The sequence below is a fragment of the Equus caballus genome, chromosome 16 (assembly GCF_041296265.1).
Source record: "Equus caballus isolate H_3958 breed thoroughbred chromosome 16, TB-T2T, whole genome shotgun sequence".
NCBI lineage: Eukaryota > Metazoa > Chordata > Mammalia > Perissodactyla > Equidae > Equus > Equus caballus.
In genome coordinates, this window is record NC_091699.1 from 9772890 (window position 1) to 9798588 (window position 25699).

Genomic DNA, 25699 nt, shown 5'->3' on the forward strand with positions numbered 1-25699 from the left:
CTAGGGGAAGGTACTCCACAAACCTCCACCCCGCTACAGATGAGCTCAACTGAGAGGCATAATGGTCTCCTCAACAACTGCTATTTAAGTTACAAGGCAGCAGACGGACCCCCGCTGGGAGAATTGAGTAATCTGGCATTAATTAATCTGGATTCATGCTTCCTGGGGATTTGCAGTCCCTGCACCACCACCACCACCCACCCCCCCCCCCCACCACAGGTCACTCAACTGCATTTATTGGCCACAAAGGGGAACCCCTATAAGTTCACCATGGGACCCTCTCCCTCCTGGTCGAGAGCCTGCTTCACTTGCTAAGGAGGCGCCTCACCTATTCCTTACAAGTTCCAGTCACCACCAGGGTTTAAGTTGGTGTCGAGACATCGAGGGGTCATTGTGCTGTACAACCAGCAGCATTACGTGCAGCTGTGACGTGGGGTGACAGCAGGAGGGCCCTGAAGACCCGAACCACTAGTTCCCCTCCCACTCTGCCTGCAGATGAGCCTGCTCTGGAGCCAGCAGCCCTGCTGACCCCTGAGAAGCAGGCTCCAGTATCCCTGCCAGCCTGTGAACAAGCCAGTCACACCCTCCTGCGGAAGCCAGGGGTTCCTCCACCCTTCTGATACGACACAGTGCCTCCTGCAGCCCCTCTGGGTTCACTCTGCTCCCACGCGCTCCCTCCCGAGGGCCTGCAAGATGTCTTCTGTCCTCTCCAGGCCATGAGAACATGAGGTCAACCACTTGCTGTGATCTCAGCTGTCCAGGGTTGGCTGCCATGTGTCCAGCCATCCCCATAACCCCAGGTGGGAATCCCTCCCTCGCCAATGGGGTGAAGAGGAGGTCATCACAACAGGCTGGCCTCATCCCTCTGTCACCCTGACCAGTCCCGTCACTTAACTCTCCCCACCCCACCTCCCCTCTCCCCTCCAGACAGCCCACCAGTCTCTCCGCCTTTCTAGGCTGCTCCATGTCCTTGCTCAGGCATGACCCCTGTAGACCCTCCCTCCTCTTTACCCCACTGCACCTGCATTGGGCCCAGGGTTCCTCACCACTCTGCGGACCAGCACGAGCACGAACTTTTACTATACACAACACAAAGCAATGAGACTCATAGCAGAGTGGAGTTCCTTCTTCTTCATGTGAACACATTCTCGAAGCCCACAGTACATACTGCCCTGTGTGCACATACGTGTGGCCAGAAAGCCAAGGAGGAGGCAGCTTCTGCTTCTAAGGAGAACACAGGCTCAGAGCCTTAAAAGAAAGAATAATCTGGGGCTGGCCCCGTGGCCGAGCGGTTGAGTTCGCGCGCTCCGCTGCAGGCGGCCCAGTGTTTCGTTGGTTCGAATCCTGGGCGCGGACACAACACTGCTCATCGGACCACGCTGGGGCGGCGTCCCACATGCCACAACTGGAAGGACCCACAACGAAGAATATACAGCTATGTACCGGGGGGCTTTGGGGAGAAAAAAGGAAAAAATAAAATCTTTAAAAAAAAAAAGAAAGAATAATCTGACTACATAAAAAAATATATGCACAGCAAAAAAATACCAGAAGCAAAGTCAAAAGATAAACAGCAAGATGTGAAAAATGTTTACAACCCACATCACAGTTAAAGGAAACTTCTCCAATACATGAGGAGCCCTCAGGGATCAATAAGAAAAAGGGTGACGCTCCATAGAAACGTGGACGAAGAGCACACAGAAATACCCAGGATAGTCAACTACGCTCATTCACGATAGGAGATGCACATGACACCACAACGGACATGGCGGCAGCCCTTGACAGTGGCCCCAGTGCTCCCTGCTGCCTGCACTGACATTCCTGTGTAATCCACTTCCTCTCAAGTGCAGGCTGAACTCCGTGACTTGCTTCTTGCCCAGTGCATGTCTCTTCTGTGATTAGGTTACAAAAAAGAGGGATTTCTGTCTTCAAGGAGACTCCTTCTCAGAGCTCACACCCTTTGAGGAAGCAAACCGCCATTTGGAGACATCCACAGGGGAAAGGGCTGAGGATGGACTGGGCAACAGCCAGTGAGGACCTGAGGCCCTCAGTCCAACAAACCGCCAGGAGCTGAATCCTGCCAACAATGGTGTGAGCAAGCCGGGAGGATAACAGCCGGCTGACACCTCCACTGCAGCCTCATGAGGGACCCTGAAGCAGAAACCCAGCTGCGCAGGGCCCGCGACAACCAAGGAGTAGTAAGCGTCTGCTGTTTTAAGCTGCTAAATTTTGGGATAATTTGTTACACAGCAATACAAACTAAGACACTATATAAAGAAATGTAATTTTCCACCTATCAGATTGGTAAAGATCAAGGAGGTTGAAAATAAACTATGTTAATGAGTGCTGGGGGAACGGCATCTCACCGCAGTGTTAGAGGCGCCACCCCTATGGTAGGCGACTTGCCGATGTCTATCAAAGTCACAAATCACACATCCCTGACCCAACAATACTACTTGCAACAACTTATCCTACTCATTTATTCAGACACGTATAAAATGTCAAGATTATTCATTGCAGCATTTGTTACTAACATTATTTTAAGCTGTTTTATGGGCTGAATTGTATTCCCCCCAAAATTGAAGTCTTATCTCCCAGTACCTCAGAAGATGAACTGTATTTGGAGAAGGGCCTTGAAAGAGGTAATTCAATTAAAACGAGGTCATTAAGGTGGGCCCCATTCGAGTCACTGCTGTTCCTACAAGAGGAGATCAGGACACAGACACACGGGGAGGACCAGGAGAGGACACAGGGAGAAGACGGCCATCTGCAGGCCGAGGAGAGAGGCCCCAGAGGCGACTAACCCTGCCGATGCCTTGATCCCAGGCTTCTCGCCTCCGGAACTGTGAGGGATAAGCTTCTGCTGTTTAAGCTGCCCGTCTGCGGTATTTGTTACGGCAGCCTCAGCAAATTCATACATGGTTAAATTTAAAAGCACATCAGCAAGGAAAGGGTTCAGTCGATTCTAGTGTATCTGTATGATGGGACACTGAACAACAATTTACAAAAAGCTCTTAATATACCTATAAAGAATAATCTCCAAAATATATTTTAAGGTGAACTAATTGAAGCACCCAACAGTTTGCCTTTGCCACCACTTGGGTAAAAAGGGGGAGAAAAATGTACAGGGACAGACGGACAAGTAGAGATACTTGCTTGTACATGCATAAAATATCTTTAGGAGCAAACACACCCAAGTGAGGTTCATTGGTTGCCTCTGGTAGACTGAGGAGCCTTGGCCCTGTGCACATTTGTGAACCTTTTGAACATTAAACAACATGAATGTTTTACCTTTTCCAGAAAAAACAATTAATTAAAAAATAAAGTGCAGGCCCTGCCCTCAGGGAGTTTATGTTCAGACCAAGGCGCCAGGACCAGCGCGCGTGGCTGCAGCTCACTCAGCAGGGGGAGGGACAGGGCGGCCCGCGGAGCTGGGCTGACGGGCCCAGGAGCCCACCTGCTGGTGCCGTCCTCCCCCAGAGGCCAGCTGTCCACTGGCGCCCCGAGGGGGCAGGCGACCCTCTCCTCGCCTCAGCAAGGCCAAGCCAGTCCCAGCCATTCCACCCCCTTTGCCAGTGTTTGAAGGGGCTGCACCTCGAATCCAGCAGCGAGAAGGCGGGGAGTCCTGCTGGCGCCAGGGAAGTTCCCTCGTGCTCAAGGACCAACCAGGACAGGCGGTCCATCCCCCTCCCTCAGGACGAGACGTGGCCGTGAGGACAGAGCCGACCCACGAGGACAGAGCCGACCCACGGAGGCTGACTTGGCAGGAATCCGCAAAGATCCTGGGTCCTTGCAGGCAGTGTTGGCTGACAGTAACATGACTTTCCAACCCAGGAATCACCGTATCCTGGAAATCTCATTCTGGGAGATGACATATTTTGTTCTTACTTAACACACTATAGGTCGCATTTTCTGGTACTTGTGGCTGAAACCATCCTGATTGATCAGCCGAGGTGAGCGCAGGTGAGCCAGCTCAGGTGACCATTTTAGGAGTCTGCATTTTATCCCATAGGCAGTAGAGGTATCAACAGAGATTTTAAAATGCAGAGTGATCTGCATTGCAGAGGGCCCCTGACCTGGCGCTCAGGCAGTGACCCCGTCAGGGGTGCACAGACAATCCAACAGCAGGCGAAAGATACACTAGAAACTGACTAATTTTTATAATTTGAGTTGCAACTTTTATGGAAGTTCTTAAAACTTTGCACAGCACTCCATCTGCTAGAATACCAACGGCAAGAAGCATAACAGCAGTTTCCCCCAATTGTGTGCCTGCCAATGCCAGGCACTGTTACAAGCCCTTACAGTCCTCTTAACAACTTTACAGGGTCAGTTTAGTTCTAATTTACAGAAGAAAAAACTGGGAACAGAGAACACCTTGTTTAAGTGACAAAGGTTAGCTCAAACCCAGAGGGTGTAGCTTCAGAGTCTGGGCTCTTAAGCAATCGTGTAGACAATTACATTGCCTTTCCATATGTAATTGATAAAGCTACGTGTATGTAGTTTATAAAGCAATGTATGCTGGTGCAGGGAATTTATACACATGAATGTGTGTATAAATATACATATGTAAATCAGTGTGTATGTGCGTGTGTGGGGACACACACTCAGTAATGTTACACCGACAGGAACACTCAATAAAACCGTCTTTCTGAAACCGCTGGTCTCGGGACAGGACTGCAGGGCAACGCCCTGGGAGCGAGGAGGGCGCTGAGGAGGCCACGGGAGGTAGCAGGGAGGGGAGAAGGGCTCAGAGGCACAAGTCTCTGGGATGTGCCCCTCCTGGGACGCAGAGGCCAGGCAGGAGGTGCCCTTGACATTACAGCAGTGCTGAGTGACTGGGGTTACAGACGCACGTGAGGCTGGGGGGTACCCGTCCACTGGGAGGAGGGACAGGGCTGATGGGTCTGGAGGTCACAGAGAGACGAAACATGGGGAATGGGGCTGAGTCAGACTGGGACACGGACAGCCATTCTGGGGCCTGATAAGGTCCAGGTGGAACCTGGGAGTGGAGCCGGAGGTCACTGGTGCCACAATGTGATGAGGAGCTGGACAGCTGGGTATTGGAAGGGTCACTGAGAACTCCAGTTGGGGCGGGGCCAAGCAGGTGACAGAGGAAGTGGGATGGCATAGCAAGAGGAAGTGGTCGCGACTAAGGTGAGTCAGAGAACATGGCCACCCAGAGGGGCAGCAACTACTGACTGTGGTCCAGAGGGAAGGTGGGTCCAATGTTCCAAGAGTTGCTAGGTTTTCAAGAGAAAATAGGAGTTCAGATTTTCGCTTGAAGTCTCCTGAGTCTTAACTGTTGGCTTAAAAAATTTAAACCACCAGACTTACAGCTAAGTGGCAGACTGGAACTCAAACCTTGACTGGTTCCAAATCAGTGAGGGGCAGGGCCTATGATCCCTGGGCACAGGGACCGCCCTGGCGATGAGCCCCCATGGCAGTGAGTAAGGCAGAGGCCGGATCTGTCGGGTGTGTCCACTCTGCTTCTCCAGCTCGCCCCACTCCAGATAATCTTTCTTTTCAGTGGGTTGTCAACTAATAGGAAAGATCTGGCTGGCAATGACTTAAAATATTCTTGGGTATTATGCCTTTCCAGGGAGGACTTCTGATGATCACGCTGATGAAAGGAATGTGGCTTTGATAGTAGAGGAACGCAAAGTACGTTTGTAACTTTTTCGTCTGATGGGTAACTCTCAGTGCTCATTCTAAGGGATTACGGTAGGTTATAAATCAAGGGGACTTGCCTCCCCTCAAAGAGTGATGACAACTTGAGTCAGGCTGGCCAAGGAGAGAATGCCATCCCTCCGGGAAGGGTGATTGGAACAGGAATGGACACTTGACATCACGGTCAATGATTGGAGATTGATATGGATATTGACAAAGAGGTCTCTTTCTTTTTTTTAAGAGCACATGTACCAAGGATTGGCTGCCATGGACCACCCTCCTCTCTAGGTACTGAATCTTGCCTGAAAATCAAACAGATCTGAGAGATGAAGAGCCAGCATCCTCATATCATTTAAGCACCTGGATCACGCCACGTCTGAAATCCAACCTTATATATTTCAATAATATGAGTTAATAAGTTGTCTTTTAAAGTTTAGTCTGGGTTAAGTTTAGCCGCTGTCACCAGTAACTAAAAGAATTTTGCCCATTTATCGAAAAGTGGTATTTGAAAAGAGGAGGCCCTGCCTCATGTCCCTCACGCTGGACAGAATGTGCAGCTGCCTCTGCTTCAGGCTGACATTAGACAGTGCCCCCACTACCACCATCCCCATTTAGTTCCCTCTTACCTGGAAACAGCTCAAAAGTACGCCAGCCCCAGACAGTCCCAGGCCTGCAAACATGAAGGGCACTGTCACCTGCAGGCCAATGGACAAGGTGGTCTCCCTGCTGAGCTCAGTCCCCAGTGGTCTCGGGGCCACCCTCTGGCTCTCATGGACACTCAATGGTCCACCTTCTGAGGCTGCAGGGAGTCTTCCTGTGCTGAGGGTGAGTGGCAGGCCCAGCTCCTCTGGCCTCCGCTGTCGAGTCTCTGTCCCAGCCATCTGAGCACAGCTGAGCCCCGGCAGCCTTGACCTGGGAGACACGAAGCAACAGGGGTTGTAGGGCAGAGTTCCTGAACCCCACGGGGCCGACACCCCACAAGTCCTCAGGCCCTCGGGCTCTCTGTCCAGCAGAGGCTGGCATCACTCTGGCCAGTCCACAGCCCTTCACCAGGAGCCTGCTTCACGTGGCTTCCTGCAACACCAGTTTACAACAGTTTTTATTAAATATGCACGTTTGAGAAAAAAATACATACAGAAGAGAGTACTAAATATACATCAATTGGAGTCAGCAAAACTGGCAGTGTAGGAACCTCTGAAAATTCTCTCTTCTATAAAAGCAACAAGAAAACTGGCAAAAACTCTCAGAATCGACTTTTTCAGATCTCTGGAACTTAATCAAAGGCTTGCAGAAGGGAGTTATTTACTCAAGAAAAAATCCTGACTCTGAGCAAGAACGGCAACATTGTAATGTCCGTGATAGCTGTGATGCTGTAACTTGCCTTAGTCCCATCTAACGCTCCAGTTCTGTGGCAGCCCGGAGAGAACAGAGTGGCTGGAGTTTCTGCAAAGCCTCACTCCCACAGAGCTGCCATCGTCTGGCCCATCGGCAGTGCCCTGGAAGACGCCACATGCAGACGGTGTGTCACCTGACTTGTGGTTCGCTTAGTGTAAAAAGCCTTTTCCCTGGAGACATTTGTTGAAAACAATTATAGCTACTTCATGGCTGCCTGAGGCATTAATAATAGTTGTGGTAAATAATACACTAATCAAAAAGCCTAAAAAGTAACAGCTGGGCAATGAGCTGCCTATATGGGTTTTGAAAAACTTCTACACACGCCTGGGAACCTAGACAACCACCCACGCGGGGCTGGGCACATGCTGAGGAAATAGCTGAGACGGCTGGGCTCTCCCCTCGGGCTGCCCGGAGGCTCTGTGCAGGCAGGGGCGGAGGCTAAAGCAGAGTTGTCAGCTCCCCAGTGAACATGGGGGTACGTCCCAACACGCATGCAGCGCCCACAGCAAAGACGGGGAGACTCAACAGCTCCAGGCACGGTGCTCAAGGAAATCTAACCAACCACGACCTGCCCACTAACCAAGACTTTGGTGGCAAGGCACAACAAAGAACACAGACGGAAGAATTAGTTCAGAAAAGTCACAAACAGCTACGACAACAAGCAGCAACACCAAGAAACCCTCAGAAGACGGGAGAATCTGATTTCTAGAGTTGTCACATCATATTAGTTTAAGGCCCAGGTTTCAAAAAAACACTATGGCCCATACACAGAGAAAAAGCCAATTAATAAAAATTATCTCTGAGGAAGCCCAGACATTGGACTAACTAAATAAAAACTTTAAATCAGTTATTTTAAACATGTTCAACAAAAGAAAAAAATATGTTCTAAAGGACTAAAGTATGAAAATGAAGTCTAACCAAACAGAGAATATAATAAAGAGATAAAAATTATTTTAAAAATAATCAAATAGAAATTCTGGAGTTGTAAAATATCATGGCTAAAATGTCACATCCCCTTGAGGAGCTCAACAGCTGATGTGAGCAGGCAGAATAAAGAATCACTGAACTGAAAGACAGGTCAACAGAGATCCTCTAATCTGAAGAACAGAAAGAAAAAAGATGAAGAAAAATGAACAAGTCTTCAGACACCTGTGGGACACCACAGCACATACCCACTTATGTATAATGGGAGTCTCAGAAAGAGAAGAGACAGAAAAAGGAGGGCTGAAAGAATATTTGATTACATAATGGGCAAAAACATTCCAAATTTGATTTAAAAAGTTAATCTGCAGGATTGGCCCCTTGTCCTAGTGGTTAAGTTCAGCACACTCTGCTTCAGCAGCCCAGGTTCAGTTCCCAAGTACAGACCTACACCATTCATTGGCAGCCATGTTGAGGCAGTGACCCACATACAAAATAGAGGAAGACTGGCACCGATGTTAGCTCAGGGCCAATCTTCCTCAGCAAAAAAAAAAAAAAAAAAAAATTAATTTCCACATTCAAGAAGCTGAACAAATTCCAAGTAGGATAAACTTAGAGAGATCCACACCAAGATATACCATTATCAAACTGTCAAAAAAAGGTCAAAGACAGAGAGAATCTTGAAAGCAGGGAGAAGAGACTCATCATGCACAGGCATTCTCAACAAGGTTAACAGCTCATTTCTCATCAGAAATGATGGAGGCCAGAAGACATGGGGATGACATAGTCAAAGAGCCAGAAGTACAAAACTGTCAACCAAGAGTTCTACAAGCCGCAAAAGTACCCCTCAAAAACGAAAGAGAAATTAAGTGACTCCCAGGTAAACAAAAACAAAGAATCTGTCACTAGCATACCTGCCCTATAGGAAATACCAAAAGTAGCCTTCAGGCTGAAATGAAAGGATCTAGACAGCAGTTTGAATCCAGATGAAGAAATAAAGAGCTACACAGGCAAATATAAAAAACAGTATAAATGTATTTTTTGTTAATAACTCTTTTTTCTCTTATCTGATTTAAAGACAACTGCATAATGCAATAATTATAAACCAGTGTTGATGGGCACACATGTGTAAGGATACAATGTATGTGACAATAAAAGCACAAAGGGGAAGAAGACAAAACTACATAGAAATAAATTCTTTATATACCAGTAAAATTAGCTTTCTATTATTTTGAATTAGAATGTTATAAGTTAAACTGCTAACTGTAATCCCCAAGACAACCACTAATAACATATATATATATATATATATACACACACACACACATATATATATATAGACAAGGAAGTAAAAATGACACACTAGAAAATATCCATATAATACAAAAGAAGGCAGTAATGGAGGACAGAGGAACAGAAAGAACCATAAAACATAGAAAACAAAAATGCCACCCAAGGACAGGAGAATACACAGTATCATCAGGTGCACATGGAACATTCTCCAGGAGGGACCACACATCAGGCAGAAAATAAGTCTCAAATTTAAAAGGTTTGAAATTATACAAAGTATGTCCTTCAACCACAATGGAATGAAGTTAGAAACCAATAATGAAAGAAAATTGGGGAAATTACAAATAGATAGAAATTAAACAACACACTCTTAAATAACTAATGGGTCAAAGAAAAAATCATAAGAGAAATCAGAAAATTATTTGAGATAAAGGAAAATGAAGATACAACATACTAAAACTTATACAATCCTGTGAGCACAATACTTAGAGGAAACTTATAGCTGTAAATGCTGATGTTAAAAAAGTTCCCAAATTAATAATCTTTCACCTTAAGAAAAACGAGAAAGAAGAGCAAAATAACTCCCCCTCCCAAATGTAGAAAGTAGTATGTAATAAAGACTAGAGTGGTAATAAATGGAATACAGAATACAAAAAAGAGAAAATCAACAAAATCAAAATTGGGTCTTTGGAAAGATTGACAAAATTGACAGTCTTTTAGCTAGACTGACCAAGAAAAAAAGAGAAGACTCAAATACTTGAGAGAACATTACTTCCAAATTTATAAATACAAAAATAATCATGGAGGGGGCGGAGCAAAATGGCGGGTGAGCTGACCCGGGATTCTCTCCCCTCCAAAATACAACAAAAGATTGGAAGAACTGAATTTCAGAGAATAAACATAATGCCAGCTCGTTAGAGACCTACAGTACCAAGAAGGTAGAGATCATAAACCTTGCTTACACCTTCGGAGGCGCTGGAACGGTAGAGAGAACATCGCTCCCTCCCCTAGAGTCTGCGGTCGCTGCAGCGCAGGTCGGGAAGGAGCGGGGGAGGGGCCACACGACCGGGGGATCATCCAGGACTCCTGCCAGTGATTCAGTGGAGACCCGCTGACGGGGGCAAAGCTTCCGTCCACGGGGACCCTATAAATCAAGGGCCTTGGGAGACCAGAGAACAGAACTGATCTGAACCCAGACCGGCACGTGTGCGTAACAGCCCCTCCCCGCCGGCAAAGCCAGTGGGCGCAGCCGTCTTGCCCCAAGGCGGAGAGCTAACACGCCGCTCTCGACCCCCATCTAGTGGCAACAGGCTGTAACTGCAACTGAATTCTCCCACCATGAGAAAAACTGCTCCTCTACCATCCAGCAATTTATAAAAGCCCCAGACCAGAAGGAAAACAATAAAAACACAGAATTAAGTCCTGAGGACTTGGAATTAGGTAAACTAAGTGATAATGAATTCAGAGCAGCTATAATCAAAAAACTCAATGAGGTAGAGAGAAAGATAGAGAAACAAGCTGAGTTCTGGAGTTACTTCACAAAAGAGATTGAAATCATAAAGAAGAATCAAACAGAATTACTTGAGATGAAAAACACAATGGACCAGATAAAACAGAATACGGATTCCCTGAATGCCCGTGTAGACAACCTAGAGGAGCAAATCAGCATAATCGAGGACAGACAGGCTGAATGGTGCCAGACAGAGGAAGAAAGAGAACTAAGAATTAAAAAAAAATGAGGAAAATCTCCGAGAGATAATGGATTCAATGAGGAGTAAGAACATAAGGATCATAGGAATTCCTGAGAATATGGAAAAGGAAAATGGAGCAGAAAGTGTGCTTAATGAAATTATTGAAGAGAATTTCCCAAATCTAGGGATCAACGGAGAAATGTGTGTAGAGGAGGGTTTTAGATCTCCTAGATTTGTCAATGTAAAAAGACCCACTGCACGGCACATAACAGTAAAGTTGGCAAATAGGAATGATAAGGAAAGAATACTCAGGGAAGTAAGAAAAAAAAAGAGAATAACCTATAAAGGAGCCCCTATCAGACTGTCAGCGGATTTCTCTACAGAAACCCTACAAGCTAGGAGAGAATGGAGTGATATATTCAAAGCTTTAAAGGATAAAAACCTTCAGCCAAGAATACTCTATCCAGCAAGAATTTCCTTCAGAAATGAGGGAGAAATTAAATCTTTTCCAGACAAACAAAAGTTAAGGGAATTTGTAACTAAAAGCCCTCCATTACAAGAAATCCTCAAGAAAGCTCTCATACTTGAAAAAAGAAAAAAGGGAGAAAGGGGACACAAGCCACAGACTAGGGAGACTGATGGATAGAACCAGAACAGGATAGCAAATATTCAACTATAGCATTGGGGTAAAGGTAAGGAAACTACCAAAACAAGGACGATCTTAGTACTCTAACTACAAATTAATAAGACGAGTTGGAATAAAAAATGAAAATAATTATTTAGGAGGGGAAGAGCAAAGGGTCTAAATCAATATTGGTTGAGTAAGTAAGAGACCACCAGAGAATAGACTATATTATACATGAGATTCTAAATACAAACTTCAAGGTAGACACTAAAATAAAGTACAGAACAGAGTCACAAATCATAGATAAGGAAAAATCTAAGAAACCCAGCATAAGAAATTGCAGTATTAAATGGGTAGTCTAAAGCACACAGGAAAAGAAACACAGGAAAACAAGATAATGAGCGACAGATTGACAGCATTAAGTCCACATGCATCAATAATCACTCTCAATGTGAACGGATTGAACTCTCCAATAAAAAGACACAGAGTGGCAAAATGGATTAAAGAACAAGATCCAACAATTTGTTGCCTCCAGGAAACACACCTCAGCCCCAAGGACAAACACAGACTCAGGGTGAAGGGGTGGAGGACAATACTTCAAGCAAATAGCAAGGAAAAAAAGGCAGGTGTTGCAATTCTCCTATCAGACCAAGTGGATTTCAAAATAAGACAGGTAAAGAGAGACACAGAGGGACAATATAGAATGATCAAAGGGACACTTCATCAAGAAGAAATAACGCTTATAAATATCTATGCACCCAACACAGGAGCACCAAGATTCATAAAGCAACTATTAACAGACCTGAAGGAAGATGTTAAAAACAACACAATAATAGTAGGGGACCTCAACACCTCACTCACATCAATGGACAGATCATCCAGACAGAAAATCAACAAGGAAATAGTGGAACTGAATGAAAAACTAAAACAACTGGACTTAATAGACATATATAGATCACTCCACCCTGAAGGAGCTGAATACACATTCTTCTCAAGTGCACATGGAACATTCTCTAGGATAGACCATATGTTGGGAAACAAGGCAAGCCTCTACAAATTTAAAAAAATTGAAATAATAACAAGCATCTTCTCAGATCATAGTGCTATAAGGCTAGAAATTAATTACAAGAAAAAAGCTGAGAAAGGCACAAAGATGTGGAGACTAAACAACACACTACTGAACAAGCAATGGATCACTGAAGAAATTAAAGAAGAAATAAAAAAATACCTGGAAACAAATGAAAATAATAGCATGCCATACCAACTCATATGGGATACAGCAAAAGCTGTATTAAGAGGAAAATTCATCGCAATACAGGCACATCTTAACAAACAAGAAAAATCCCAAATAAGCAACCTTAAAGCACACCTAACTGAACTAGAGAAAAAAGAACAAATGAAGCCCAAAGTCAGCAGAAGGAGAGAAATAATAAAAATCAGAGCAGAAATAAATACTATAGAAACGAAAAAGGCAGTAGAAAGGATCAATGAGACAAAGAGCTGGTTTTTTGAGAAGATAAATAAAATTGACAAACCACTAGCCAGACTTACAAAGAAAAAAAGGGAGAAAGCTCAAATAAACAAAATCAGAAATGAGCGAGGAGAAATAACAACAGACTCTGCAGAAATACAACAGATTATAAGAGAATACTACAAAAAACTATATGCCAACAGAATGGATAACCTAGAGGAAATGGATAAATTCCTGGACTCCTACAATCTCCCAAAGCTCACTCAAGAAGAGGCAGACAATTTGAACAGACCAATCACAAGGAAAGAGACTGAAACAGCAATCAAAAGCATCCCAAAGAATAAAACCCCAGGACCAGATGGCTTTCCTGGGGAATTCTACCAAACTTTCAGAGAGGATTTAATACCTATCCTTTTCAAGCTATTCCAAAAAATTAGGGAAGATGGAACACTTCCTAACACATTCTATGAGGCCAACATCACGCTGATACCAAAACCTGACAAGGACACCACGAAAAAAGAGAACTACAGGCCAATATCACTGATGAACATAGATGCAAAAATTCTAAACAAAATTTTGGCAACCAGAATTCAGCAATTCATCAAAAGAATCATACATCAGGATCAGGTGGGATTCATACCAGGGACACAGGGATGGTTCAACATCCGCAAATCAATCAACGTGATACACCACATCAACAAACTGAGGAATAAAAACCACATGATCATCTCAATAGATGCAGAGAAGGCATTTGACAAGATCCAACAGCCATTTATGATAAAAACTCTGAACAAAATGGGCATAGAAGGAAACTACCTCAACATAATAAAGGCCATATACAACAAACCCATAGCCAACATCATACTCAATGGGCAAAAACTGAACCCCATCCCCCTGAAAACAGGAACAAGACAAGGATGCCCTCTATCACCACTCTTATTTAACATAGTACTGGAGGTCCTGGCCAGAGCAATCAGGCAAGAAAAAGGAATAAAAGGAATCCAAATAGGGAAGGAAGAAGTGAAACTCTCACTGTTTGCAGATGACATGATCTTATATATAGAAAACCCCAAAGAATCCATTGGAAAACTGTTAGAAGTAATCAACAACTACAGCAAAGTTGCAGGGTATAAAATCAATTTGCATAAATCAGTAGCATTTCTATACTCCAGTAATGAACCAACAGAAAAAGAACTCAAGAATACAATACCATTCACAATCCCAACAAAAAGAATAAAATACCTTGGGGTAAATTTAACTAAGGAAGTGAAGGACCTATATAATGAAAATTACAAGGCCTTTCTGAGAGAATTGGATGACGACATAAGGAGATGGAAAGACATTCCATGTACATGGATTGGAAGAATAAACATAGTTAAAATGTCTATTCTACCTAAAGCAATCTACAGATTCAACGCCATCCCAATCAGAATCCCAATGACATTCTTTACAGAATTAGAACAAAGAATCCTAAAATTCATATGGGGCAACAAAAGACCCCGAATTGCTAAAGCAATCCTGAGAAAAAAGAACAAAATGGGAGGTATCACAATCCCTGACTTCAAAACATACTACAAAGCTACAGTAATCAAAACAGCATGGTACCGGTACAAAAACAGGTGCACAGATCAATGGAACAAAATTGAAAGCCCAGAAATAAAACCACACATCTATGGACAGCTTATCTTTGACAAAGGAGCTGAGGGCCTACAATGGAGAAAAGAAAGTCTTTTCAACAAATGGTGCTGGGAAAACTGGAAAGCCACATGGAAAAGAATGAAAATTGACCATTCTTTTTCACCATTCACCAAAATAAACTCAAAATGGATTAAAGACCTAAAGGTGAGAGCTGAAACCATAAGGCTTCTGGAAGAAAACATAGGCAGTACACTCTTTGACATCAGTATTAAAAGGATCTTTTCGGACACCATGCCTTCTCAGAGAAGCGAAACAATAGAAAGAATAAACAAATGGGACTTCATCAGATTAAAGAGCTTCTTCAAGGCAAATGAAAACAGGATTGAAACAAAAAAACAACCCACTAACTGGGAAAAAATATTTGCAAGTCATATATCTGACAAAGGCTTAATATCCTTAATATATAAAGAACTCTCACAACTCAATCACAAAACATCAAACAACCCAATCAAAAAATGGGCTGGAGACATGAACAGACATTTCTCCAAAGAAGATATTGATGGCCAATAGGCACATGAAAAGATGCTCATCATCGCTGATCATCAGGGAAATGCAAATCAAAACTACACTAAGATATCACCTTACACCCGTTAGAATGACAAAAATATCTAAAACTAATAGCAACAAATGTTGGAGAGGTTGCGGAGAAAAAGGAACCCTCATCCACTGCTGGTGGGAATGCAAACTGGTGCAGCCACTATGGAAAACAGTATGGAGATTCCTCAAAAAACTAAAAATAGAACTACCATACGATCCAGCCATCCCACTACTGGGTATTTATCCAAAGAGCCTGAAGTCAGCAATCCCAAAAGTCCTGTGCACCCCAATGTTTATTGCAGCACTGTTTACAATAGCCAAGACGTGGAAGCAACCTAAGTGCTCATCAACAGACGAATGGATAAAGAAGATGTGGTACATATATACAATGGAATACTACTCAGCTGCAAAACAGAACAAAATCATTCCATTTGCAATAACATGGATGGACCTTGAGAGAATTATGTTAAGTGAAATAAGCCAGCAAGAGAAAGATAATCTGTGTATGACTCCACTCATATGAGGAATTTAAAACTATGGACCAAGAACAGTTTAGTGGATACCAGGGGAAAGGTGGGGTGGGGGGTGGGCACAAAGGGTGAAGTGGTGCACCTACAACATGACTGACAAACATTAATGTACAATTGAAATTTCACAAGATTGTAACCTATCAATAACTCAATAAAAAAAAAAAAAGAAAAAATAATAATCATGAAGGACTGGCCCAGTGGCATAGTGGTTGGTTTGCATGCTCCACTTCAGTGGCCCCGGGGTTCATGGGTTTGGATCCCAGTTGTGGACCTGCACACTGCTCATCAAGCCATGCTGTGGCAGCATCCCACATGCAAGGTAGAGGAAGACTGGCACAGATGTTAGCTCAGGGCCAGTCTTCCTCACCCAAAAAATAAATAAACAAATAAATAAAATAATTATGAGGGGATACTATGAACAATTGTATGCCAAGAAATTAGAAAACCTAGATGAAATGGAAAAATTCCTAGAAACACAAACTAACTCAAGAAGAAATTTAAAAATTTCAATAGACCTGTAACAATTAAAAGATTGAATTAGTAATAAAAATATTCTCATAGACAATGTCCAAAATCAGATGGCTACACTGCTGAATACCAAAGTTTAAAGAAGCATTAACACTAGTCCTTCACAAACTCTCCCAAAAAACAGACGAGTAGGAAACACTCCCCAACTTGTTCTATGAGGCCAATATTGTCCTGATATCAAAGTCAGACAAAGAAAATCCAAGAGAAAGAAACTACAGACCAATATGCCTTATAAATATAGACACAAAAGTCCTCAACAAAATACTAACAAACATCTCCAGTGGCATATAAAAAAGCCTTATACAACATGATGAAATGGGATTTATCCCAGGAATTCAAGGTTGGTTCAATACACGAAAATCAATCAATGTAATACACTATATTAATAGAATGAGGGGGGAAACATGATCAGCTCAACAGACTTAGAAAAAGCATTCCAACACTCTTTCATAACAGAAACACATAAAAAAACTAGGAATAGAAGAGAATTATCTCAACTCGATAAAGGGCATCTATAACATACTGAATGGTGAAAGATTGAAAGCACTCCCCCTAAGATCAGGAACAAGACAAGGATGCCTGCTTTTGCCACGTCTATTAAAAACTGTACTTGAGGCTCTAGCCAGTACAGTAGGCAAGAAAATGAAATAAAAGGCATCCAGTTTGGGAAGGAAGAAGTAAAACTATCTCCAGTTACAAATGACATGATCTTGTACATGGAAAATACTAAGGAATACACACACACACACAATTATTACAGCTAATAAACAAGTTCAGCAAGGTTGTAGAATACAAGATCAATACCAAAAAAAAATTTATTTCTATATACTAGCAATGAACAATCCAAAAGTTAAACTAAGAAAACAATTGCTTCTGCAACAGCATCAAAAAGAACAAAATACTTAAGAATACACTCCATAAAAGAAGTGCAAAACTTTTACCCTGAAAACTGTAAAACATTGTTGAAGGAAAATTTTAAAAACCAAATAAATGGAAAGATATTCTGTGTTCATGGATTGGAAGACAACAGATGGCAATACTCTTCAAATTAGTCTACAGAGTCAATGCAATCTCTGTCAAAATTCCAGTGGCCTATTTTGGAGAAAATGATAAGTTGATCCTAAAATTCACATGGAAATACAAGGGACTCAGAATCCTAAGCAATCTTGGAAAAAAGAACAAAGTTGGTGGACACACACTTGGGGATTTCAAAACTTAACTATGAATCTATAGTAATCAAGACAGTGTGATACTGGCATAAGAATAGATAGAGAGCAATGAAATAGAATTTAGAATCCATAAATAAACCCATGTATCTATGGTCAATTGATTTTCAACAAGGACACCCAGACTATTCAACAGGGAAAGAAGAGTCTCAACAAATGGTGCTGAGACAGCAGGACAGCCACATGCAAAAGAAATTTGGATCCTTACGTCAAACCATATGCAAAAACTAACCCATGATGAATCAAAGACCTAAAGTCAAAGACCTATGAGTTAAAACTATAAAACATTTAGAAGAAAATATAGGTAAAAATTTTGGTGACTTTCCATTAGGCAACAATTTCCTAGATATGATATCTAAAGTACAAGAATCAAAACAAATTAGAAAAATTGGACTTCAAAATTTCAAAGTTTTGTATTGAAGAAAGACAACCCACAGTAGGAGAAAGAATATTTGCCAATCACATATCTCATTGGGGTCTAGTATCCAGAATATGAAAATAACACTTAAAACTCAAAAGTAAACTCATTTTAAAAGTTGGCAAATGAGTTGAATATATATTTCTCCCAAGAAAATATACAACGGCAATAAGCACATGAAAAGATGCTCAACATTAGTTGTTAGGAAAATGCAAATAAAAACCACATTAAGATACCACTTAGCATAATGTTTTCAAGGTTCACCCATGTTGTTGCATGAATCAGTACTCCATTCCTTTTTATGGCTGAATAATATTCCATTGTATGGAAAGACCACATATTACTGATTCATTAGGAGATGAACATTGGGCTCTGTCCACTTTTTGGCTTTTATATATAATACTGCTATGAACATTCATGTGCAAGTCTTTGCGTGAACATGTGTCTCCTATTCTACTAAGTTGTACATTTGAAAGGGGCACATTTTTGGTATGTGATATATCTCAAAAAATTTTTATGAATCATTTGTGGAATAAGGTCAAAGAGCAGAACACTATCAGCCCTCCCGAACTCTCTGAGCCCCTCTCCAAAAACAACTCGTCTTCCCCACCAGAGAGCACCACAGACCTAACTCTGGACATGACCATTCCTCAGTCTGCTCTATTTTTTCTTTAGTTTTACCAACGAGGAGTGCAGCCCTAAAAAACATAGTAGTAAAAAATTCTTACTTTGTAATTTAGATCAATAAAATCACACTCCATTTATTCTTTTCATGTCTGGTTTCTTTCCTTTGACAATAAGCTTCTGACAGCCATGTTGCTGAATCCATTTCATTTAATTGCTGTAACCATATGAATATACCATAATCCACTCATCTGTTCTACTCTTGAAGAACCATCCCACGTTACTTTCCTTCCAAAGTAAAAATAACTTGATTGTTTTTATTACAAAAGCAATGAGTTCATGAGAAATATGATTTAGACCATACAAAAAAGTATAAATAAGAAAAGTTAAATCACCAATTTACTGCTCCAAAATAACTAAGGCTAAGTCTAGTGTATTTTCTCTCAATGTACACACACTCACACACACAATATATTTTTTTAAATCAATGTTCTAGAGCCTGGGGTTTAATTTGGTAAAATGCATATGTCTTTCCACTCCTATTTTCAGTATAGATGTCATTTGTTGACCTTCAAAAATAAAATGGCCAGTTACTTTACCAGCAAAATGAGTTTATTCAGGAATAGCAGAGGAATTGCGACTTGGGACATGAAAGCTATGGCAAACTACGTGCAGAGAACAAAGGAGGGGAGCGTCTTTCATAGAGAAAAGGGGCGGAGTCGGGAGGGGCTGCTTTGAATGAAAGTCCGCTGGAGGAGGCCAGAGTTTGAACTTCTTATTGGCTGAGCGTGGTGACAGCTGCTCAGCGGCTGAACTGTTGCCGGGCAGGGGGGTCTCCGCTCCTCCTGCTGGGGTGGTGACTGAGCTGCCCCCTCCCCGAGCTGTGCAAGAAGCTGCAACGGCTGGCACATGCGTGCCAGCTGCCCCTGCAGGGCTTCTTCAGTCCAATTTAAAAGAGGTTTTCCTTTATCTGCTTTCAAACATGTTTATGCCTTCTCTTGTCATCCTTGATAGTTGATCTCAGCCAGTTTCAGGCAAGGAATGAGGCTTCCTCCACCCAGCGGCTGGTAAAGCTTTTTTGCCACAGGACTTTTAAATTCAGAAAGAGCAGAGGGAAGAGCCCACCAGGGACATTCCGTACATGTTTTAACTTGTAGTCGAAAGTAGCCAAAGGTCACCAGCACCCTGTCCCCATCACATGGACGGTGCACTGTGAGCAGGTTTGTCCGTCAGGAGAGGAGATTCTGGGCCCGTGAGGAGAGCGTGAGTGAGCAATGAGGAAGGGGGCAGGGGGTGGGGGACGCCTCATGTCTTCAGAGGGCACCCTTGAAGGCACAAACAGTCCCCACCCACCAGCCCACAGAACCAGGGCCACGGCAGGCTTCGCTTGTCTCAAAGGGGCAATAAACCAGTGAAACAAGTGGGGGAATTACTTACCCTGACAGGACTTGCACCTTCCTAAAGGCCTTGTAGCAGCCCAACCCCAGGGGCAGGAAACTCTGCACCTCTTGCCATACCAGGCCCAGTGATGCCGGCCACACCCCACCCTCTGCCCCGCCCACGGGAGCTGGCCTCACCTGGCTGGGCAAGGCCCATGTCATTCATTAGGACTGGAACCCATGCTCCACCTTTCCAGGAGCCTCATTGGTCTCGACCTTCTAAGCCTGACCCCTCAAGCAGACCAGCCACTTTTTTAAAATGCTTGTCACATTCTCTGTAGCAATGCCAATAAACTGAGCCAGGCCCACACATGCGAGGCCTGGCCACAGTGGGGAGGCAGGTACTAAAGAGGGAAGGAAGGAGGGCAGGGCTCCAGTCCTGCCACCACTGCAAGCACCCTACAGAGCTGTCAACAGGGTCTCCAGTCCCCATTCTGCTTCTCCATGTGTCTCCCCTGGAACCATGGGGAGAAAGGAGCATAGCAGAACAGGGTTGGGGAGTCCTGGGTCCCTGCACCCCTTCAAAAGACAATAGACACAGCTGCCAATAATGCATGTGGTGGTTCTTTAACCTTGACAAGACTCTAGGCAGATCTCATTATTCTTGTCCCCATTACAGAGCAGAGGAAACCAATGATGAAGAGGGTCAAGAGAGCCAGCCTCTCCCTGTGCCCCTGGAACCCATCTTAGCCTTCTTGAGGACTCACACCTGCAAGGGTCTCCTCTCTCCTGCCTCCTCGATTTCTCCCCTCCACCCCTGTGGGATCATCTGAGGGGGCTCAGAACTTGCCCTAGGATTTGCTCAAGAACAAGCTGCTCTCTAGCATTCACCCCATTTCTCTCCTCCCCTTCAGGACGCAAGTACACAGAGACACATTCCCACTGTCTCTGTGTCCTCACCTCCCTCTCTGTGCTCACGCTCATCCTGCACAAACCGTCCTTGCCAAGGCCAGCAGGCACCTGCACAATGCCAGTCCCCCCGGAACCTCAGTGTGCCTGACATCTTGGCCAAATTCACTGCGGCATGAGACACTCAAGGACTTGAGATTTGCCCACTGTGGCTGTCCCACGTCCTTGTCCCCCCGCTGTGCCCCGACCCTTTAGCCCCTGTTCCTTTTCATTCCTCTTGATAAAGCCCAGGCGATGCTGCTGGCCTTCGAGAACAATGCCCTGTTCTCCTGTCTGACGTCAGCTGTACTGCCCCGCTACTCCTGCTAAGTCTAGAGGAATTTTGACCAATGACTTCCTGCTGAAGTCCATGACACGTCCCATCCTCCTTCCCCAAGTTACAGCACCCCTTCGGAGGCTTCCTGTGCCCAGCATTCTAGGATCAAGTCTGTTATCGCTGCCCTGGCTGATTTTCTTTCTTGTGGGTCTCTTCAAGATCCCTTCTTCTGGCTTAGGGTTGCCAGATTTAGCAAATAAAATGGGACATACTTATGCTGAAAAGCGATTCACGGTTTCTCTGAAATTCAAATTTACCTGGCCATCCTGTGTCTTGTCTGGCGGCCCTTCTGGGCTTCCACACACTGCCTCACCTTCCTCCTACTTCACTGGCGCTCCTGTCTCTTCTCTTGGCACTGCAGTATCCCCCTGATCTCTAATGCTGACACTCCAGACTCTGTCCTCATCTCTCCTGTCCACAGCCTGTGTCTTGACCTCATCCAGTCCCACAGCCTTAAATGACAATGATGTGCTGTTACCTCTCAAATTTATGTCTCTAGCTCAGCTTTATGTCAGACCTCATCCTGGAATCACAACTTGGAAACCCAACTTTCTACTCAGCTGTCTAAGAGGCATCTTGAATATTGCAAGTCTAATGTAGAACTCTCCACTTCCCAATTCTGTCTCTCACAGTCTCTTCCTTCTGGTAAAAGGCACCATCATCCACTCAGCTGGTGAACATAGGAGAAAGGGCCTGGGATACAGGAGACATGAAGACATAATCCTTCGGATTTTATGCATGTCCATATTGTTTGGACTTTTCCCCAGCGAATGCGTGCTATTTAAAAAAAACAAACAAACTATTTTTTTACAGCAGTTTTAGGTTCATGGCAAAACTGAGAGAAAGGTACAGAGATTTCCCATATAACATATGCATAAACTCCCCATCATCAACATCCCCAGCAGCGGGGGACATTTGTTACAACTGATGAACTTACATTGATACATCGGTATCACCCAAAGTCCACAGTTTACATTAGGGCTCACTCTTGCTGTTGCACATCCTACAGTTTTGGAAAAGTGTATAATGACATGGACCCATTATAATATCATACAGAGTGGTTTCACTGCCCTAAAAAATCCTCTATGCTGCACCTATTCACCCCTTCCTCCTCCTCCATGTACTACTTTTTTGTATTTTTTTAAGCAAGTAACATTTACAAGCAAAAGTATCAGAGGCCTACTATCCTCTATGCATCCTGAGAATCAGCACTTCATCATTCATCCAACAAAGAATGTTTTGTGCCCTCCTTTTATGTTAAATATTTTCTTGGCATCAGGAATATAGTGAAAAGCAAGACAGATAAAGGTCCTGCTCCTGGAAAGTTTATATTCTAGAGGCACAAATAGGAATAAACAAGAGAACAAGTAAATGCACAAGATAAATCCAAGTATGAAGAAAATTAAATGCTACAGTGAATTGATAGGGACAATCTGGGGAAGGCGGAGGCGACAGCTCAAAGGAATAATCAGGGAAGGCTCTAGAAGACAGGGTGACATTTTTACTGAACCTTGATTGACACAAAAGGTGCTAACCACACTAAGGTTTGGGGGAAGAACCCTGCAAGCAGAGAGAGCCACAAGAACAAAGGCACTGGGGTGAGGGAAACTTGGCACTTCTGAGGAAGGAGAGGCACAGAGCTAGACACGTCTGGGTATAGACAGTGAAAGAGGACGGCAGGTAGTGAGGGCAGGGCAGAAAGCAGGGCCACCACGGGGGCCTCACAGGCCAGGCAAGTGTTCATCTTTCTTCCTCACAGTGAGGTGAAGGCACTGGAGGGCTCAGAGCAGGAGATGACATCATAATGTATTATGTTTTCAAAAGACTATTCTGTGCGCTTCCCACTAAAGGGAATCAGGGCCCATGACTGACCCCAGGTGACCCTCATGGAGCCAAAAATTCACCCAAGCAACCCATAGAACATTGAGAAATGATAAAGAATTGTTATTTTAAGCCCCTACGTTTTGTAGTGCTTTGTCATGCATCAAGAGATACCTGAGATGTTCCCACTGCGATTCCAAAATAGCTGACCTGCTCTTCTCTGGAGGGGAGAGTGGGGAGCCAGGGCCTTCCAAAGCGTGTGAAAAATCTTAGCTGTCCACAACATCATGTATCTGAAGGACATTGGGAATGTAACATCAAGTTGCTAAAAGTCAATGTGAACTCTAACCTTTAAAAAGGATGTATTTTTCAGCTGACACTTCCAAAAGTAGTCCAAAACAAGAGAACTTTCACCCCCTGGGGGGCACCCCCATGTGCCTCTGGCACTCAGATTTTGGTCTCTAGTACTCAGAACAAGGACTCTTGGAGGACAGTGAATCCCATAAATTGGGGCAGGAGAAAAATCAAGATGGCTCTGCAACATTCTGTTGTTGCCAGAAAACCAGATACTTTCAAAGGCATCAGAGGAGGGGCTAAAATGAATAACAAAATTTAAACAGGCAACCACTGTCAAACAATTACAACTTCAGCATCCAATAAGAATAAATACAGTATAATTCCACCACTTTATGTGTTCAATCCACAAAGAGCCATGAGTTCATTGTGATATCAAAAGTGAAAAATTAGGGCCAGCCCCAGCGGCTAAGTTCAGCACACTCTGCTTCAGAGGCCCAGATTCAGTTCCCGGGTGCAGACCCACACCATTCGTCTATCAGTGGCCACACTGTAGCAGTAGCTCATGCACAAAAAGAGGAAGATCAGCAACAGAGGTTAGCTCACTGCAAATCTTCCTCAGCAAAAGAAAAATAAAAAGTGAAAAGTTATAATTAATACAAAACATATAAAATCAATAAAGAGTGAATAAAACAGTAGACAAAATCAGTCATTAACTAAAGTCAATCAAGGATGAAATAGCCCATTACAGAGCCTTTCCCTTATTGATGCTAGGAAGACAGTTATCACTGCACAGCCAGGCCTTTTGTAAATCTGATGGCATCCGTGTCACTTCCCAAAGAACAGAGGCATCTGTGATGTGTGTGTGTGTACGCGAGGAGTTGTGGAGATTAACAAAAGAAACCTTAACAAAATCAGGTTCAGGAAGGCCTGTAGGGGAGCTCTGATGCCCCATGACACATCATCAATTACTCCAAACGGGAAAAGAGGACACTTGTACTTCTGACAGGAAGTAAAACTACTTTACTGCTGAAGGAAGACTTCTCTCCCCACCTGGCAGTAACTCAGCCAATGAGAAAACGCCGCAGCCCAGCCAATGAGAAGCTGTTGCCGCTCTGAACTGTTACTTTCCCCCAATGGACTTTTGTTAGAACAGCCCCTCCCACTCCCCCTTTTCCTCTATAAGAGCAGCTCCCTCCCGTGTTCTCTGGATTTGCCTATGCCTCACCACAGCATGCACATCCCAAACTGAAATTCTTTTTATTATTGCAAAATAAACTCACTTTGAGGGTAAAATAAAACGCAAATATGCTTTTCAAGCTAACATATTTGGTGTCAAAAAAGTGAGATCCAAAGGAGACAACCACCAAGAGGTAGCAACCCCCAGAATCAACCAAGCCCCTGTGCTCATCGCTGCTGTGAGCTGCCTCCTGCTTTCGCTCTGGTGAGTCTCTTCCCAGATTCCCAGCTCCGCTCCGTCTGCAACCTGAGCTCTCTGACTTTATTTGGGATCAGGAGGCGTTGTCCTCGGGGTAGGGACTTTGTCTTCCCCTTCAAGGCTCTGTCCTTGGGTTCAAGGCTCCATCCTGGCTGAGGACTCAGTTGTTTTCTGAAGGTGGCACAGTTCCTTCAGGGCTCAGGCTGAGAATCCAGTTTTCTTTGGATTTCAGGTTCCTTTTGGGATCAGGGCTGGAATCTGGCAACTTTCTTTTGTTTATAGATTTCTTTGGGGGTCAGGGGTAGGACTCTAGCAACTTTCTTGGGTTTTCAGAGGAAATTTCAGAATGGGATCCCAGCCATCTAAATGTTCTGAGGGAAACCCTCCTTCAGGGACCCTGGCTGGGTTTATGTTTAAGAACTGTGGGCCCCTGACATGGGCATTTTTAACCAAGAGGGCAGAACTGGCTGAGAGTAGTCTGCAATTACAATGGCCATTATGGGGAACTTGCCATCTCCCCAACTCACTTTTCCTAAACCAAACTGGAAGACCGTGGCTCTAAAATTAAGCAAAATGAATGGTGTGTCTATCTTCATTGGTACCTGGAGGCCTCTGGACACACACAGAGCTCTAAATCACCTCGCTACAGGACACCTTGTCTAAATTAGCCAAAATAACTAAAAAACAGGGAGAATAAACTGGCTTCTGAAGCCTCATGTTCCCTTCCCCACTCTTTGCCTCAGGCACCTTCTTGTCTTCCCAGACCCCTCTGTCTCAGGCTCCACCTCCAGCAGCCATCCTGTGCCTGGCTCCACCCCAATACCATTTTCTTCTCTTCCCCTCTGGGAAAACCTGCGCCTTTAA

General features: G+C 43.9%; 1 protein-coding gene across 13 annotated transcripts in view; it reads right to left on the reverse strand.

Moving 5' to 3' along the window:
* SLC41A3 (solute carrier family 41 member 3) overlaps positions 1–25699 on the reverse strand; it is an 83216-nt gene that overhangs the window by 41599 nt on the left and 15918 nt on the right. For 6 of the 13 annotated variants that reach the window (XM_070238382.1, XM_070238379.1, XM_070238384.1 and 3 more), the window contains exons 2-3: positions 7046–7160; positions 6291–6576 (exon numbers count right to left, since the gene is read on the reverse strand). The exons of 1 other annotated variant lie outside the window; for it this stretch is intronic. In XM_070238382.1, the coding sequence (XP_070094483.1) occupies positions 6291–6576; positions 7046–7056 (297 nt within the window). In that variant the 5' untranslated portion in view covers positions 7057–7160. Of the gene's footprint in view, positions 1–6290; positions 6577–7045; positions 7230–10234; positions 10287–25699 lie in introns of those variants that run through there. 6 more of the 13 variants (XM_023619831.2, XM_070238387.1, XM_023619833.2 and 3 more) reach the window with 2 other exon arrangements.